The 17,931-nt window shown below is 43.6% G+C and overlaps 1 protein-coding gene across 6 annotated transcripts in view; it reads left to right on the top strand.

Annotated features, from left to right (window-relative positions):
- Nucleotides 1-17,931, top strand: part of CUX1 (cut like homeobox 1) — a gene marked incomplete at both ends in the record, with an annotated part of 256,649 nt that overhangs the window by 199,721 nt on the left and 38,997 nt on the right. Inside the window, 2 exons of one of the 6 annotated variants that reach the window (XM_080356934.1) lie at nucleotides 12,432-12,734; nucleotides 16,683-16,871. The exons of the other annotated variants lie outside the window; for them this stretch is intronic. Coding sequence (XP_080213060.1) covers nucleotides 12,432-12,734; nucleotides 16,683-16,871 — 492 coding nt within the window. The remainder of the gene's footprint in view (nucleotides 1-12,431; nucleotides 12,735-16,682; nucleotides 16,872-17,931) is intronic. 6 annotated transcript variants of the gene reach the window in all.

The raw sequence follows: 17,931 nt of genomic DNA, 5'->3' as shown, positions 1-17,931 counted from the left end.
TTTTTTTCACGGTCATTTGCTGGCATTCCAAGTTAATAGAACTGTGCATTTGTAGTTAATGTAGTCTATAAAACAGAAGACAAGGGAGATGATGTGGCTTTTAATAGCTGAGTAGTTGGACTGCAAGAATTCCTTGTGTTTCGGTTGTGTTTGACACCCAATCTTCGAGTCCTTGCGTTTGATTGAGAGCGTTGTCTCCTTTTGTGCTGGTTGCAAATACATTTTTAAAGTTCGGAGCTGAACGACTAAGTCTGTCGGACAATGATCTTCACGCTGACGCGTATTGGTGAGGTTTCCACATTCTTTCTGTGCGGCTTGAGATCGCGGCTCTGAAGCAGTTGGCCGTGGCTGTCTTGATTTCCAACTATAGGATATCAGTTGGCTCCTCGTAAGGGCAGCTGTTGTAGTCTGTCTGTAACGCGTGTGATCATATTCTGTGCCATTTCCCTGACATTTGGACCATGAAACCCTTCCTGGCAGCCTTTCTGGTATCAATAAAGCTGGGAGAATCGCTGTCGAGGCACCTTACTGGGACCTAGGAATGCAGCGTGAAGCCCGTGTTTCCAGTTCTTAATATAACGTTGGCTATCGTTGCTGGCCATCATCTGGTCGCTTCTGCTTCTTGCCTCCTCTGTCCTCTCCAGGCTGTCCTGCATGGCCATAGTCCTTCGTCCACCTGCAATGCTGCGCAAAGAGTATTTGCAGAGAAATTCCCACCCTAGATGGATTCTTTTCTGTCCATTGAACCACTCAGTGATTAAACTTGCAGAAGATTACTCCGTCCTCATAGCTTTCCTGTTACAAAAGTGCTAAAGTAAAGTATATAATCATAGAGTGAATACTTTTCTAGTCAGATATTCCTTGCGTCTGAGTTACAATGAGAAAACACCAACACACTTCTCATGATAACACAGCGAAGAGGAGGCGCATGCTGGATTCTGACAGGAAATTTAATCACTCTGAGCGTGGTTTTGAGTTCGTAGTGTTTGTTTTGGAGAAGTTACCCAGTCAAGTTGAAGCCATGTTGTATTTCTGTGGTTAATTTGGGAATGTGGGTCCTTTACAGTGACTCCCGTTCGATGTGTGTGACAGGATCTCCAAGCAGGGAGCTTTGCAGCAGCATTTTGCCTCTTTCTCAAAGTCTTAGTTTAAAAAACTAAATTTAATTAATTAATAACATTTTTAAGCAGCAAGAAAAAAGAAACTTTCCAGGCTGTTAGTGCTGCTGTGTTTCTCAGGTAGATTAGAAGAGTTTCAGTTAGTGTAACAGTTGGTAGAAGGTGGATGTAGTTTGTGAATACCTGATTCCTCTGTAACTTCAGCATCAACGTGACGTCCTTGCACTCTGTTCAGGCCTTCTTTAAAAGAAACCGTGGCCGTTGAATATTAGAGTTCTGTAAATTCCACCGTTCATCATTTCATTACTTATCCCTTCATTTCATTAATTACCAGCATCTTCTTTTCCCTCTGCTTGCGCGTTTGGAGATGAGCGGCCTCCTTTGGGGAGGGGAGCCCCGCGTTACCTCCCCTCCCCGCTTGCAGGCCAGCTGCTAACCACAGAGGAGCTGGCTGGAGAACCATGAGCTGATACGTTAGAAAACCGAATATAAAAATAACTGGAGCAGCACTGAAAGGCGAGCGAGGCCGTCGCAGTTGTGCGGCAGGCCGGGCAGCTCGGGGGTGACGGCCGCGATCTGTCCCCCATGGGCTGGCAGCTGCAGAAGAGGTCGGAAAGGCCTTTCTCTGAAGGGAGCAGATATTGTTTCTCGTTGGTAATAGGAGGCTCTGGCAGCTGGCAGAGGTTCCCCTTGGTCTTCTGGTTGCTTGTGGGAAAAGGAGGGGGCTGCAGGTCCGGCCCCGTGGCCGCCAGCGGTGGGATGGCCATGGCCATGGCGGCCCCGGCCCTCTCCAGGCAACGGCCCAGCCGCCGCTCAGCAAATGACAAAATGCTCCTTCAGTGATGAAAATCACCTTGCTTTCAATTCAAAGAACAGATAATGGGCTATTTTTCTCCCAAAATACCGAAGAAAAGGTGTGCTAGCGCCCAGTGCACGGGTTGTTATTCCCCTCTTATGATGAGGATGGAGCTACGAGGCAGCCGGCTTCTCCACCAAGTGGAAATAAACAGTGCGTTAGACTCTAACAACAAAATCCTCTTCTGATTATAGCGTTGTGTGTTACTTGACAGCAAATCATTCCCAAGAAGAAAAAAATAAAACAGAAAATTACTGGTAATTAATATCTTCAGAGTTACCTTCTAGCCTGTCCTTTGCATTAAGATGCAAGAAAAACTGATGAATTTCTCTCACCTGATCTGATGGATATTGGAGGGTTTTAAATCTGCCAGCAGCCATCCAGGGAAACAGCGAATTAAATAATCCAGTGATTATTTTAAATCTGATGAAAAGCACAACTCGCATCGAAAACAAAGCAAAGCGGACTTGAGATCAAATATAAATAAAAATGAAAATAGGAAAATATCGAGTTAATAAGGCTAATGAAAGGAGAAAATATAATGACAAGAAGAAATGAAAAATAGGCCTGATAGTACATGTCCCATGTTAATACTTGTCAGGAGGTTGGGATGGGGCAGCGGTGGAGCTGCCCCTGACTCCTCTGCCTAGTTCAACACAGGGCAAATACACTTGTATTTCTGTTTTATGTTCCTTTCTCTGTTTTACCCCGCTGGAACTTGGGCCCTAAAAATAGTGCGAGTTTGCACTGGCAGATGTTTCATTTGTCCTTTACAAGAGGACCAAACTTAGCCTCTCATTTGGCACCTAAATAAAGCAGCTTAACTGCCTTTATGGGAACTTTGCAATTACTGTCTATTGAAGTTGCAACGTTTTGTTGTGTTTGATGGGGAAGGGTGTTATGTAAGCAACACCAGCACCTAGAAAGCCAACAGACCTTGAAGAAGAGAGGATGAACAAGAATGGGCCCAACTGGTTTGGTTTGGGGTTTTTGGTTTGGGTTGTTTTTCCCTTCTTCTGATCTGAGGCAAGCGGGTTTTTTTCTAATGAAGGTTTCATTAAAAAAAGAAAGGCAAAAGTAACTTGGAAATGCTCAGAGAGATGCCTATTGTAAAGGTAAAATAAAATCTAATAAAAGGACAGCAATGGTTTCTCTAATTTTCAGAGGAAAATCTGCACAGAATGCCTGAAGCTGGGTTAGCAGTGGGACTCCCCAGGGGCAACAGAAAGATGTTATAATCAATTACCACATCATAACACTGATGTATGATAATTACTGAGTGTTCCTCCTGAGATAGTGCAGCATTTGGCTGGGATGCGGCTCTTTCATGGTCCACTGCCTGATTAATATGCAAATAATAGGCTGATTGCATGATGAATGCAGAAAATGAGTTCGCTGATAACGTGAGCACCGAAGCGGGAAGATGATAAATTACTTTTACTGACTGTCCTACATTAAGTACCCTTTCTCAACAATTTTATCACAAATTAAGTAAAGCAGTATGGAGAGATTATGAGGATGTGTAAAATAATGTACCTTAATAGCTTTTATAATATTGTTGCGTACAATGTAAATGTCATTTTGTTCCAGTACTTTAGCCAGTACTCCTCCCAAAGAGAAACGTGTTTAGTAGAGCGATGTGCAGGGTCGCTCTTCTTCAACTCTTTTCCTCGATGTTAGATGGGGCAGGACGGCAGTCGTTAGCTCAGATCCATCCCATATGTACCTTGCCCCTTGCAAATGAATGTCCGCATTGTTTAGTGAGGGAGATATATTAGATACATTTCAATGCAGTGCACATGTGCATTCTGCTTCCTACTCTCATCCGAAGCAGACAAGAGGTTAAAATCGCAGAGGAGGATCTAGAAATGCCTTCACACTCAGGCTTAGGACAGAGGACGACGAACAGCCATAAACATGGTAACACATTGGTCTCTGATCACAAGGTCAGCAAGTCAACAAAGTCACCATAAACTGCAGCAGAACCTCAAAAAGCTCTAACTCTGTTTTCCAAAAGGTATTGTGCACGCGTTTATTTTGATTATACTAAAAATATAACTGTGGGGTTGCGGCATCTTGATTGATTGCTTTCATGACATATTTGTTTTAATATTCAGAAAATCCCTAATAAAGCTTCTGCACACAAGCTGTTTTAATAATAAGGTTATTGGAAATATTTTCCAGCAGTTATTTCTAAATATTGACTTCTGACTAAGTTACAGAAACACAGCAAAATCTGAATATTAAATAGAGATTAGCAGAGTGGAGCGATGTCTTTTAAAGCAGACATGATTTTGCCATTAATCACCCAATTTAGAATACGATCTGTTTTTAGAAAGGGTTTTTTAGTTGTTTAACGGTGATATGTACTCAAAGACCCTACTTTAGGCTGTGTGGGAGCAGGTCAGCATGCGAGGAGGTTCTCCCCACGTGCTTGCTGTGTGTTCACCTCTTGTGTAGCCATCCCCTGATGGCCAGTGAGGCTGGGAGAGGATTTGGGGCTGTTGGCCTGACCTGACCATCGCTCTGCTGCTTCCAAGTGTGTCTCTACATCCAGCTAAAACAATTCTCAAGTTCTTTCTTTTTTTTTCTTTAATTCATTGTAAAGTAGCACTTAAAATCTTGGCTACATAGGCTTTGTGCTTCCCTGCAGGCCGTTTCAAAAGTGTCCCTTGATGAGAGGTATATCAGGCGATGTGTTTGTCTCAGGGGCTGGTGTGTCTGTTCCAAAGTCTGATGGATCCCAGAACTTTTCATTTTAATTGATGAACTCCAGTCGCATCTTTCTGCCCAAGATTCTGGACATGCTGGGTGTTCAGACCACCCTTCGTAGTGACCTGTGCTCCCCATCCCAGCCCAGCCTGCAGCAAATAGCCAAGTACCAGAGTCCTAATGGAGCGGAAACGTGGTAATTTGAGTTTGTGCACCTTACAGTTGTCCAGCTCGCTGCGAAATGCTCAGCTGTTCCTCCTTCACCAGTACCAGGATTTACATCCCCACATTTGGGTGCAGCGTGGTGCATATGTTGCGCAGAACAGTTTGGCTGTTGAGGTGTTTTGCATCAGTGGGGTGCAAGACACCTCTCAGAGAGCGATAAGGCACTTGCTGATACAAAATGTGCACTTGAGGGATGTGTGTTCACCAGCCAGGGCATTCGGTGATACCTTCCTGCAGCGGCCAGAGGAAGAGGGGTGAGACCCAAGTGATGGTGCTGGCATTGTGCACATGGAAAAGGCTTTGGAAAAGGCAGGTGTGGGGAGGAAGCTCCGATCCAAGCTCTGGAGCTGAGCACAGCGGTCCCCTGGCCTTGGTTCCTCACCGCACTCTATCCAGAGTGGGCAGGCAGGGATCACACAGCAGCCAGACATGCTTATAAAGTTGGTTGGGTGGCCCTGGGCACAGGGTGTTCTTCAGTTGTCATTCCGCAAGCAACATTTAACTCACAAGGCTGCACTTTCCTCATTATGCGAATGCTGAGACTGGCATAAAAAAACCAATCCTTTTGCTAATGGGCTTGCACTGCAGATGAGATCAGGAAAGAGATCCAGACTCCTGTTCTGAATCCCTTCCACCCGTGTGTGTTGCAGGTGTATGGTTCACAGATTTGGGTCCCCCAAGCACTTGGGACAGCACGATTTGGGTTCAGTGTCAGGCGAAAATGGAGATAAAGGATAGTGCCAGGACAGGAATAACTTAAACTGATGTTGGAGCTGGTTCTCGGCGATGAAGTTGCAGTCTTACCGTGGGTTTGGGCACAGCAGTGGGATTTCCAAGGCTGGCTGAGGCATTGGTGGTTGTGCATTCATTGCCTAATTTCTCCAAGTCCCTTTAACTGTCCAGTGTAATTCTTCAACAATACTCAGAAGCAGGTATTTTTCAAGTACTTCTAATGTTTACCTTCATCATTGAGATAGTTTTATGTGCTCATGTCATTTAACGTCTATGCAGAATGAGGACCTTTATTTCTAGCATTGCCCCAGTAATTGCAGAGTTAAGCAAAGCTGGTTTCCTCCCCGTTTGGCTCAGACACACACACATCCACACACTTTCCTAAAGGGCTTTTCTTTTGATCCCTCCCCACCATCCACATAACGTTTCCCTCTGAGCCAAGACCCAAAATAACATTTTCCCCAAAGTTATAACATTTGCAAAACAAGCAAACAAAATCTCCCCAGTCATAGTGGAAATCTGCACTCATAACTATAGCAGGTGTTTGCAACTACAGTTGCGCGTACCTACATACTTTACATCATTATACGTACACGCTGTAGGGAGGTTTGTGTACTCCCCACATATAACTGTGGGAGTTTATAACTATAGGGAGGATCATATTTTCATAAGCCACATTAATTTGCAAGCTGTGAATAGGCAAGGTTCGCTCACTTAAAGTAAATCCACCAAAACCACTACCTGCGAGAAAGCGTTCAGCTTTCACGGGTATTTTCTTTTAATTAGTCAGAAGAGGGATGTGTTGCAGTGCTGTTCCCACAGATCCCCATCAGATTTATTACACGGTTTAAACTTGCATTCCACCACTATTAGTGGTGGAAGTTGTTACGGTGTTCAGAAGATCCTGCAAGGATGGACCTTGCTAAAGGTAAAATTAGATACGAGGTCGGTGAAGAAAAAAATCTATCTCTGAAATGTGCAGACCCTGGGAAACAAAATAACGTGTTTGTCCTGAGGATGTTGCTGCTGATCGGCTGCATGATGAGGTCCTGATTCTCAGGCCAACACACCCTGGGTTTTGGTCTAGAAATTGCATAGAATGTGCAGCCTGATCATCAGGGGAAAGCAGCAACTAATCCAGTCCCAGTATGAGACACTTTGATCTCAGGCAACCTGCCAGGTCCGTTGTTGTCCATTAACTCATCTGCACGAGGAGGTAAACGCGGGCCCTGAAGTAGCAAATGCTCTTTTAAGAGGTTGTGGAGAATTCTCCTGTCCACGTTTGTCTGCTTTCATCTTCCCGGCTCATTTGCCGTAAAGGGAAGGAGCAGAGCTGGGGATGCTCCGCTGGGCGCAGGACGTGATCATTCGCGCTGTTCCTCCATAAGGAACCTTGACTGGTTTGGCATAGACCCGAAGCTCGAGCTTTGGACATTACGGGAAATGGTGCATCAAACCAAGCGCCGCTTAAATCATGTTTGGGTTCTTGTCGGAATGTCACAGAGTACCCTGTCATTTTGTTTTAGCAACTTGTCCTTCCAAATGCACAGTTCGCCTTATGGCATGCCAGCAGTAAAAATGTCACTTACAATAATTACTTTTTGGTGAAAATGCTTGCTGACTTCCTACCTTCAAGCTGTTTTTTACACAGTGGGGAGATAATAAGAAATGACTTTATCCTGACTGCTCAAATGAACACTAAATGGAATTTAGGTTATTATTACTGCAGATAGAGGACTGTGTATTGAAATTTAAATAGTGGATCAGATAAAATACAGAGATTTGTCTCTGAAAATTATAGTGGATCTGCTTTTTTCAATCCACTTCGCTCTGAAACTTAAGGCAGCTGTTGTCTGCCTGCTGTCTTTAGAATATAATATTTTTCATAATCCTTTTAGAGGCCCCTGAATACCTTCTGTGCTTTGCATGGTCTTCCCCGTCTTCTCCATATTCTATACCTGGTTCCCCGTGAGTCCTTTTCCAGCTTATTAGCTAAGCTTGTGTTAGGACCAAAGGTTGGGCAGTTGATTTTCCCCGCGGTTCCTGAGCTGCACCGGTACAGAATGCTCCTTACGGACACTGGGAGGAAAGCTCGGGGTGTTGAGCTCGTGTTTTGCGAATTCAGATGCTCTCGTTCAAATTTTTGCCCCGAACTTTCGATTTACAAGTGGACGTAAGGTCAGTTCGCTGCCGTGGCTGTAGGAGTCGAGGCAGGGTCTGAGCAAAAGCAGCAAACCTGCAGCTCTCGAAACGTGCACAAGAAATCAAACAGGAGGAATCTGCCCGCGCTGGCAGATCGCAGCGTGATGCCTCTGGGACCGGTGAAAACGCATCCGTGTCTCACCACCGCTCCGTCATTGAGATACCCCTGTTGAGGGGGATGCACCCGGGACTGGTGTCAGGTCATGTAGACATCTGTGGTTCTCTGGGAGGTTGTAGCAGGTGTCACCTGCGAGTCTTTGCGTCTGAGGTGTCCTGAGCTTGGAGAGGAGGATCCTGCTGAAGCATTGGTGCATCTCAGCTACACTGTGCTTTTGACTGCAGGGCGGCGTTGGATTACTTCCTGCGGTCGGAAGAGTTCCAGTACATCACGAAAATGGTCCTTGTTGACCAGTGCCCTGCAGTTTCACAGAATATAATTAAATGTCCATGCAGCCAAGCTGGTGACCCTCAGGAGCGCTGCGGGAGGGCAGCCCAGGGCAGCCTGTGGTTCGTTATAGGGATTTTGCCACATTACGCTGGCAGAACACAATCAGACCTCGTAGAGGAATGTGTCAGGCTGATAGTGTGTTGGGAGAAGTGTTTTCAGGTAATTCGCAGCCCACCAGAAGGGTAATCATAGTCCAAAACGTTCTACAGCCAGTGTTCAAGTAATTCAGAACCTGGGATCCAGCATTGGGAACCTGACCCCAGTGTGGGGGTGGGAAATCTTGTAGTTGGAAAAGAATAAGAAAATCCAATATCAAGTTCATGAACATTGCTATAACCAGTGAACTGAAACTGGAACTGTCTTTTCAGGCTTTCTCACACTTTCTAGAACACTGTCACAATAGGAGCTATGGGGAACGTGTAGAGGATGGATGGGACCATGTTTTGGCTTCATCCATTGCGCTAAGGAGTGCAAGACCACGAAAGATTGTCTGTGTTCATGTAACTAAGGCCAGGTCAATTTGTTCCAGTTCTCAACCAGTTTTGTGAAGTGCTCACACAGGCTCTGGTTGACTTTGACTTTGTTTCCATTTGTTTATATATCTTCATGTAGATTATGCATCCCTCTCTAGTATTACAGTAGGAAAAAACAGAACTGGGGAATTTCGTGACTCAAGAATAAGGACCACGTGCTCTGCCAGGAGTGCCGCGTTCCCCAGTACGGCTCCCTGGCTGCATCAGATGTGTTTGGCTTTATGTAGACAGATTTACCTTCCCTGGATGGCCGTAGCTCTCTCCTACCTCATCTCATCAATATGAAGCAGCCACTGTTGGTGTTTCTGTTGTCTTCATGTTTTCACAGTGAATGGTGGCCAGTTGCATTTGCCAAATATTTCGGCTTGCTGGCCCATTGCTGCAGGCATTGCTTCCTAGTGCTTGATTTGCACTTGATTATCATTTTCTATGCTGCACATTTGAATGTGCTTTTAACGGTTGGAAGTGGTGGGTCGACACGGAGTACCCACCATCACCCACCTCCTCAGCAGGACAGGGCAGGGAGGAAATAGGATGGGAATAGAACCACATGGGTCAAGATAAAGGCAGTTTTAACAAAGCAAAAGTCACATGCTGAAGCAAAGGAGAAGATTTGGGGCTTTTGCTTCATGTTTTTAAACGGGATGCAGGCTGTTGGAAAGCAAAACGCAACACTGCTTTGGTATAGCGAAGTTTAGCTCGGAGTTATTAAAGTAACTTCATCAATGAATAGTGGCTCTGGGGTTTGCAGGTTGTGCGTGGTGGGATACCCACAGCCTGCTGGAATGCGGGTTTACACTCATATTGACAAAATTATCTCTTCCTCACTAAATACAAACACGTAAACCTTCCGTGAACATCACTTACGCACTCGGAAAAAGCTGGATGGCTCTTATATTGGTGCGATTTTTCACTGAAGTCTGGGTTAAAAAAGCAGAGCATGGTTTAAAGAAATAAGCTTTTAATGTCTTATTTTCATTGGAAATGTTGAATTGCTGCTTCTGAAATCTTAATGTGTAGTTTTCAGATGTCCTGAGTTTGTTTCTTTGTCCTGTGAGGAACTTGAGCGAAATGAATACAGACAAATTATTTCATAAAACCTGTGAAATGGCTGTGGATTGACAGTTAAATCTGTAATAGTGAATACATTCCATTTTCCCCTTTGTTCTGTCAGCAGTCTAAATGTCTATTTAATTTTTTAAGTAGATTAACTGGAAATGTTTGCATTATTTGATTATTGAATTGAATTTTCCAAATAATGGATCTCTTCCTCAAATATTTATGTGATCTTTAAAATGTTTCTCCATAAGGGAAAAATGCTAAAAATGAATGGGGAACATATTTAGAGTTATTTGTAGTATATGCACATAACGCCTCGTCTGAAGTCGCTATACACTTGCCTTTTGTTGGGGGGGAAAACAGGCGGTTTGTCATCTGTACTGCCTTCCAAAATTAGATTCAGATAATCCTACCTTTTTGAGTAAATAAACACCAGATTGGTCTTAAAAATGAAATTCGAGTAAGCTCTTGGTATGTGATATAAAAAATAAATAAGCTAATATGTGAGCAACATAAAGCATTTCAGTGATAGATGATAATATAGATTACCTTTGTTGTTTGCATAATTAGGCTGGGCAGGAAGAGGGAGAGAGAAGCATCAGTAAATGCTTTTGTTTAGTCCTGTGTGGCTGGAGGTTTGGGTTTTTTGGGGTATTTTTCTCTCCGTGCTCCATGTGTGCGTGTGGTTTGCAGTGCACGGATGAGGAATTGTATAGGAAATTTGCAGCTGCTCTAGTTATTCGGTAAGATTTGTATAAGCTGGCACAAGGGACAAAATTAGAGGGAACTTGAACGAGTGCCGTGCGGTTTATTAGCCAGGCAGCCATAATTTTGACCTTGCTGTGGGTTAAAGGACACAGACCTGAGAAGAAATCTGTTTATCATGTAGGGAATTCACGCCGTCCCTGACAGTGTACAGTGAACAAGATGGATGATCTGCCAAATTGGTCCCTCGCATGGGTGAATCAGGGCAAATTTACAGTACAACTCCTTTGCTTCTCCCGATACCAAAATAACATTTGCTGGGTTTTATATTCGGTTGTGTGATGACCCAGGGTGAGCAGAGGAAAGGAATAAGATTTGTAGGATCCCTATTGCCTTAGGGATTTATATGCACCTCGCTTTCCTTTTATGTCTGTGCCTTTTGCATCTCGCATAAAGCACTAGGGAAAAAGTTCAGTTGCTTGGCTTGAGAGATCAACTTCATGTCAGGGGTCCCCTCTTAAATGCAGCATCGTGAGAGCTTCCGCTGCCTTAAGACCACAATTATATTGTGTGATTAGAACCCTGCTTAGTATGTTCCTTTAATATTTGGGATACGTTTCCCTGCTGCAGGAGGTGTATGTTCTGTCATGATTTGATAGTATTCTGGATAACAAACGCACTTGAAAAACAGCGCGATTTGCTGCTGGCCATGGCCACGGTGGTGATGGGAGCTGAGGCTGTGGTGAGCCCCGCTCAGGAAAACCCAGCTCTGTTGGATGGACTAAGTTCTGGATGCTCCCCGGCCTGATCCTTGCGCCATTGAGAACCTTGTGAGCTTCCCTCAGGTCAATTGAGACCAATCCACTGATGTTTAATTCCCAGATACACACAATGAACCGTGTCGAGTGATAAGATGTGAGGCAGCAGTGCCGCAAAAACGGGAGAGAACTGGGAACGGAGCAATCACATGTGTTCTTTATCTTTAGAAGGGACTTGTTCTTCCAAAGCACATTGTCTGCATGTTGTTGCTTCAAAAAAATGTTTAGACTATACCCTTAGATGTCTGGATTTTCTGCATAATCTCGGTACATTCCGTTAGAGATAAATGTGAAGTTATTAGTGGAAAACAACACTTTGTTCAGAAGCTATTGTTGGCAAATTAACAGATTGAGAAAGCTTTCTTTTAAACCAAGTGTCACAATTACAGATTTGGGTGTCTCCTGTTCCGCTAGCTATGTTGAATTCTCAAACATGCTAATTAATACAACATAATCACAAGCTGTATTTTAATCTTGTTAAGTTTTTCTGGGCAAAGAGAAGTGCAAAAAACTGTGATGCGAGTGATAAGAAACAAAATGAAATCAATAACACTCTCAAGATATAAAGTTGTAGCAGTTGCGGAAAATCCCTCATTGACGCTACAAAATAGCGGCTGAGTGAGTTTCTTACAAGTCGCAGAAGGAAACTTAATCTGGTTTATAACAGTAGATTTAAGAGCATCCTTATACAAAAATGTTGTGGAAAGCAAAACTGTAAGAATTCCTGACCAAGGAAATTTCTTGCAATCTTACCGACTATTGCACTTCTTCTTTTCTTGATTTTTCTTTGTATTTATGCATCTTGTTTTTATAAGAAAGCAGAGATGACTCAAGACAAAATTAGGAAATAATTCTGTTTTTAAAAAGAGGTTTTTTAGCAACCAAGTCATATCAAGTAACACTTTGCATACTAAAGCATTTCTTTAAGTAGGTAGAATGTGAGAAGGAAAGCTAAATATCCTGCAATCAAAACATTACAATTATGCTAAAGTGAGGACTTTCTTTTTCTTTCTTTAACCGCAGAAAGCACTCCAAAGACCTCTGCCAGCTGCAGTCCTGCTCCTGAATCTCCCATGAGTTCCAGTGAATCGGTGAAAAGCCTGACTGAACTGGTACAGCAACCCTGTCCCGCTATAGAGACCAGTAAGGACGGCAAATCCCAGGAAGCCAGCGAGCCACCTGCTTCTGAATCCCAATCCACGACCCCACTGCCGCTCTCGGGCCACTCGGCGCTCAGCATTCAAGAGCTGGTTGCCATGTCCCCCGAGCTGGACACGTACGGCATTACAAAGAGGGTCAAAGAAGTGCTAACGGACAACAATCTTGGTAAGTCACTTTATTGCTCATTTCTTGGCCAAAATAAAATGGAAGCGTCTATGCTTTTGTTTTTAAACTGTATTTCAGTCGGTGTTTACAAGTGTATTTGGGTTTGACTCTGGACTAAGCTTTGATCTGTTAAAAGATACTTTTTTTTTATTAACCAATAGAAAAATCCTTTCCAATTATCACACTTTGCTTCAAATGTCATCATACCCTTGCTCTTAAGCTCTGCTGTGGGCTTACCAGCCAGTACTGCTCCCACCTCCCTAAACACAGTGCGGCAGGAACACCAAAACCCCAAAACCGGGGAGATCTCCCCTTTGGAAGTGCTGATTTCCCCGGGCTTGCAGACTCCAGGCCCCTCAGCATTTTAGGCTTAGGTGACATAGAGGAGTCAGGCACGGTTGGAAAGGAAGGTGCATCACAAGCAACATATAGCGTACCTGTCGAGCTAGGAAGGTCAATTCAGACTCAGCTGAGGTTTGGATGAACCTGTAGGTAAGTCTTTGGGGCCATCCGGTTATTTTGCTTAGGGATGTGCAAAGCTAAAGCTGCTTTTGCTTGCAAATGAGTTTTTGGGTGTCGAATTAAGTGTAATGTCCAAATATATACTTGGAATAGTCAAAGGAGTATGGGAAACCTTTAGGTGTCCTTTGAAGTCCCTGGCAGGAGGGCTGCCCCCGTGTCACCTGCTTCTAGGCTTAGCGTGGGATTCATCTTACCTGCATTCAGATGTTCAGAATAGATGTCTGAGATGGTTGGGATGAATCACTCTCCAGAATTACCAATTCCTCTCCATTCACTACAGATGGGACCAAAAAGATAAGTTTAGATTAGACTGCTACTGATAATTAGTGAGAAGAATTCTGTCCATGTCATCTGAACGTTGTGGCTTCATAAGTAAAAACTCCTTTATTTTACTATGTAAGGAAGCCCTTTTTCTGGCTAGACAAAGAATAACATGTTATTCTTTTAGGTTTTTTTCTTTTTAAAGGGAAAAAATACCGGGATGGGGGAGGTTGCAAGTTCTCATTTGATGTAGTTTGGGAAAAATTACGTACTTTGCGTGAGATTGTGTTCCACTGAACCCAGCAGAATTGCTGGCTCATGCACATTGACATGAGCAGATTGTAGTTGCTTGTTTGGTGGAGATAATTCAGAGATAAAGCCACAAGTCATGGTAAGGGTTTGCAGGTTCAAGCCCCTGGTTCTTGAGTTGCTGTTGAGTGCTGTACCTGCTCCAGTGTTACAGGGAGCTTTGAAATAGTATTTTTGTTTACATTTGCTTTGATGCCATTTTTACTTAGTCTTTTTTATTTCCCATGATTTTTGTTTTCCTACAGTGTGGCTGACAAGCCTAAAAAGCAGCAGAAGAGCCAGGAAATGTGCCCCAAACCCTGCATTAGGTGTGGAACCAGTTTCAATGTCTCCTTTTGCACCCTCGGTGTGCGAGTGCACCAGATTGACTTGGTGCACGGGTTTTTCTGTCTTAGGCCACCGGGCTCTGTGAACATGTCTGAGGCAACTGGTGGTGACTCAGTTGTTCCAACATCATCAGCCAGTAAAGACCACGGTTGTGCAAACCCACCCAGATGTGTTTGGCGGGTGTCTCCTCCCGTGCCTTTTAGCATTTGTTCAAGAGTCATCATTTTAACAAGTGATGCTGGTAGCATTAACACGGAGGTGTTACTGGTATTCCTAGTCCAAAATGTTGTAGCATTATCAGTGATTCCCTGTTGGGCAACATATAGACTAGAGAAGGAAGCAGATGAAGGGCTACAAAGGTGGCAGTTTTGCAGAAAGGGCCAGAACTAGCCATGAAACCAGCACAATTTACAGAAAGTTTTGTCCATGAGGAGCTACATCAGTGGGAACAAGCGTGAAGGGTATTGGGGTAAAAGATGGGAGGGAGAATTAGCAGGAGTTTTAGGAAACCTGTACTTAAAAATATTCCAGTTATTACCAGTGACGAAGATGGAGCGTGATACACCTGCTGCCTCCTGAGAGTTATTCCTAACACATTCCCCATTATCTTGGGAGCCTTTCAGGTGTTTATCCTGTCCTGGGATAAAATAAACGACACAAACATCTTTAGCTTTGTTCTTAACACCCAGAGAACATGATGTTATCTCCCTCCATGTTTGCATTTTTAATTTTTAGGCTATAGTTTGAAGTTCATTTCCTTTAGCAGAATTGCTCGTACCTGCTCTGGGCTGTTTGTTCCCAACCCTTTTGCAAATTTGTGCCAGTGTTCCTGGATTTGAATAAACCGGACCAGTTGGTCTGAGTTGGAAGATCTTTAAATAGTTGTCTGATCTTGCAAGTAGCTGGCAGGTTTAAAGGTAAATGGATAATGCCTTACTGGTATTTTTAAATACAAATAAGGAGTATGTTAACACTGCAATAGACACAGTTTAAAATTGACCCTGTACTACTATTTTTGCTGGATATTTCTGATACTGAGGGTAGTGGCAAAATCACTTCGGAACTTAAGTGAATTCTGAATTTAGGTTTCTGTTTAGTCTGTAAGAACCATTTTCAGGGTTAATTTCAGAGCTTATCAGCAGAATGTTTCACATTAGCCCTATTGTTGTTTCCCTTTTCTGCCTTTCATTATCTCAGCTGCTTCCTTGGCCCTTGGGACATTCTGCAGCTTCTAGGTGGTCCAAAATTCACTCTTCTCCCAATACAGGAGAAAAAAATTGGCCAGGCCAAAGGTTTTGAGGTGTTTTTGAAGAGGGGGAAGAGACTGATGGAATGAAGCACACAGGGGAGGGGTTTATGGAGTAGATATTTTCCACAGCCTATTTGTGACAGGACCAGACAAGGCTGTGAAGACAAGAGCTGATGGTGCTTTTGCAAGCACGGGCATGTCCTGCAGAGCTCTAGGAGCACAAGCCCCCACGTATCTGCATCGTCCCTTGGGGATCTTGAGGCTGCTGGCATTGCTGGGCAGTGGAGGAAGAGCATTCTGCATTGGGTTAGCGAGGGCATTCAGAAGCTACAGATCAGACACAAGACCTCGAGGCCTAAACTTGGTCCTTATGATCTTTGGGTTACCTTGAAAATACACAATAGCTGCGCTTCTATCAGAAATCACCGGCGGTGACTCAGAGGACTTCAGGCTCTGTCTTGTAACAAAAGCTCATGCATATCAAGGCAGTTTAGGAAGAACACTGAAGTGAAAGGTTTTAGAAACGCAGCTCTATGGTTGGGCTTGAGCTGCACAGACCCTTTCCACAGTTCTTGCTAAGTTACTGCTTAACCATGTAAAACTAGGGTTCCTAATGCACATACAAACGCTGTACATTAAAAAAAGCATACATAGTTTTTACCCTGCTAGACAACAGCATTTTGAAAGAGAACTAAAATTAGATATTCTTAACTAGAAGCATTGTAGAGGCTGTACGAAAAGCTGTTAAATTGTAAAACATTGTTATCTGCAGTTGGTAAAACAGTTAGAACAGCACAGATAGCAGAGCACAGCAAATACGCACACGTGTCTCTGAGGACACTTACATGACCGTTGCTGCACGGGGGGTTGCGTTGGTCTTGGTTCATTGATTGCATGAAATGTCTGGATTGCCCTGCCGGAATTAAGCTGTTGCGCTGCCCTCCTGCCAAAGAGTGAAGTGGCCTCACTGCTCTCACTAGTTGCCTGCTCAGCTAAAGGTTCAGTTTACTTTTAATCTCATTAATTTTATTTTTTGCCCACTGTTTCACTGTAAGGTCCTGGTCCCCAAAGGTGCTGAGCTCCCCTCTTTACCATAGTCAAGATGCTAAGGATTAAACTAAAGCTCAATATTTACATTTTTGGGGCGGTGGGGAGAGTTTTATTCTTCTAAATGTTTCTTTTGGGTTTTCAATTCTGAAGTAAGAGTAATTGTCGAATGATTTTAGTTAGCCTCGTCTCTCAGCCGAATGAATTCATGCGGTTTTTCAATTTCGTATTAGGTCAGCGTTTGTTTGGGGAGACAATCCTAGGGCTAACACAAGGCTCTGTCTCAGACCTTCTGGCTCGCCCGAAACCCTGGCACAAGCTGAGTCTGAAGGGACGGGAACCCTTTGTCCGCATGCAGCTGTGGCTGAACGATCCCAACAACGTGGAGAAGCTGATGGATATGAAACGAATGGAGAAAAAAGGTAACTGGGAGCGGACTGCTGACTCATGTTCGCCGTGATTTCGAAGATGACCGCGTCTTTTAGAATTCTCCATAAATAGTATAGAGGCAGCATTGATCCAGTATTATGAAGGTTATGCAAAAGGACTTCATGACGGCTTTTTCATAGCCTTAGTTGATGCTAGCTCAAGCAGATACATCTAAAAAAAACCCAAAAACATATCCACCAGCTGTCATGAAATCATTGCTATATTCTCCTGTAGATTAATTACTGAGGCCCTGGTGTATCGCTGATAACTTGCCTTACCAAATGAGAAATGCAAGTTTGAGAGCTGGCTGTGGGTTATTAGTTAATAGGGCTGCAGCTGGTCACAGATGTTGGGCTGGAAGAACGGTGCATTGATTCCTGAGAGAGCTTCTTGCCAGTCCTGCACTGGTGGTCACTGGGAGGAAAGAAAAATGCAGCCTTCATGAAAAGGTGTTTGAAAATAGTTAAATTTGCAGCCTTTATAGGGATGGGGAAAGGTGATTGTGTTAATACGTGCAGTCATGAGTACCTGTGAGAGATCTAAGGTGTTATTGGGTGTTTTAGTAGGGATTATATGCTGAAAATTTGTCCTACTCTCTATATTTTAAATTCATTACTAAAAACCAGTGGTTATTTAGAGCCCTGTTTTTAGTATGTTCTTGTGATTTTATAAGAGACACTCTTAGGCTGCCATTATCAGCAGTTATCTAATTAATGATATATACATCTTTCAAGCTATCCCTTAATGATATTAGTACCGACAGCATTAATCGTGTGCGCTGAAAGCGCTGCTGTTGACTGATGTCCTGAAAGCATTAACGCGTTTGATCAAGAACTTGGTGATTATATTAAAAATTGCGGTGAGGGAGCTTCTGGGAAAATTCTGGTCTTTTAAGAAGAAATTCAAATCCTTGTCATAGTAACCAGTATAATATAATGCAGCGGAGTATCTTATCACAAATGGTGTATGATCTTCCACAGGGAGTCAAATCCACTTGGGTTTCCCACTTACCACTGTAAACCAAAGGGAGCCACAGTGTTTTTCGCTGCATTA

Source organism: Nesoenas mayeri, assembly GCF_963082525.1.
Source record: "Nesoenas mayeri genome assembly, chromosome: 20".
Taxonomy (NCBI): domain Eukaryota; kingdom Metazoa; phylum Chordata; class Aves; order Columbiformes; family Columbidae; genus Nesoenas; species Nesoenas mayeri.
The sequence above is the reverse complement of the archived record's forward strand: the minus strand, read 5'-3'. Positions and strand labels throughout refer to the sequence as shown.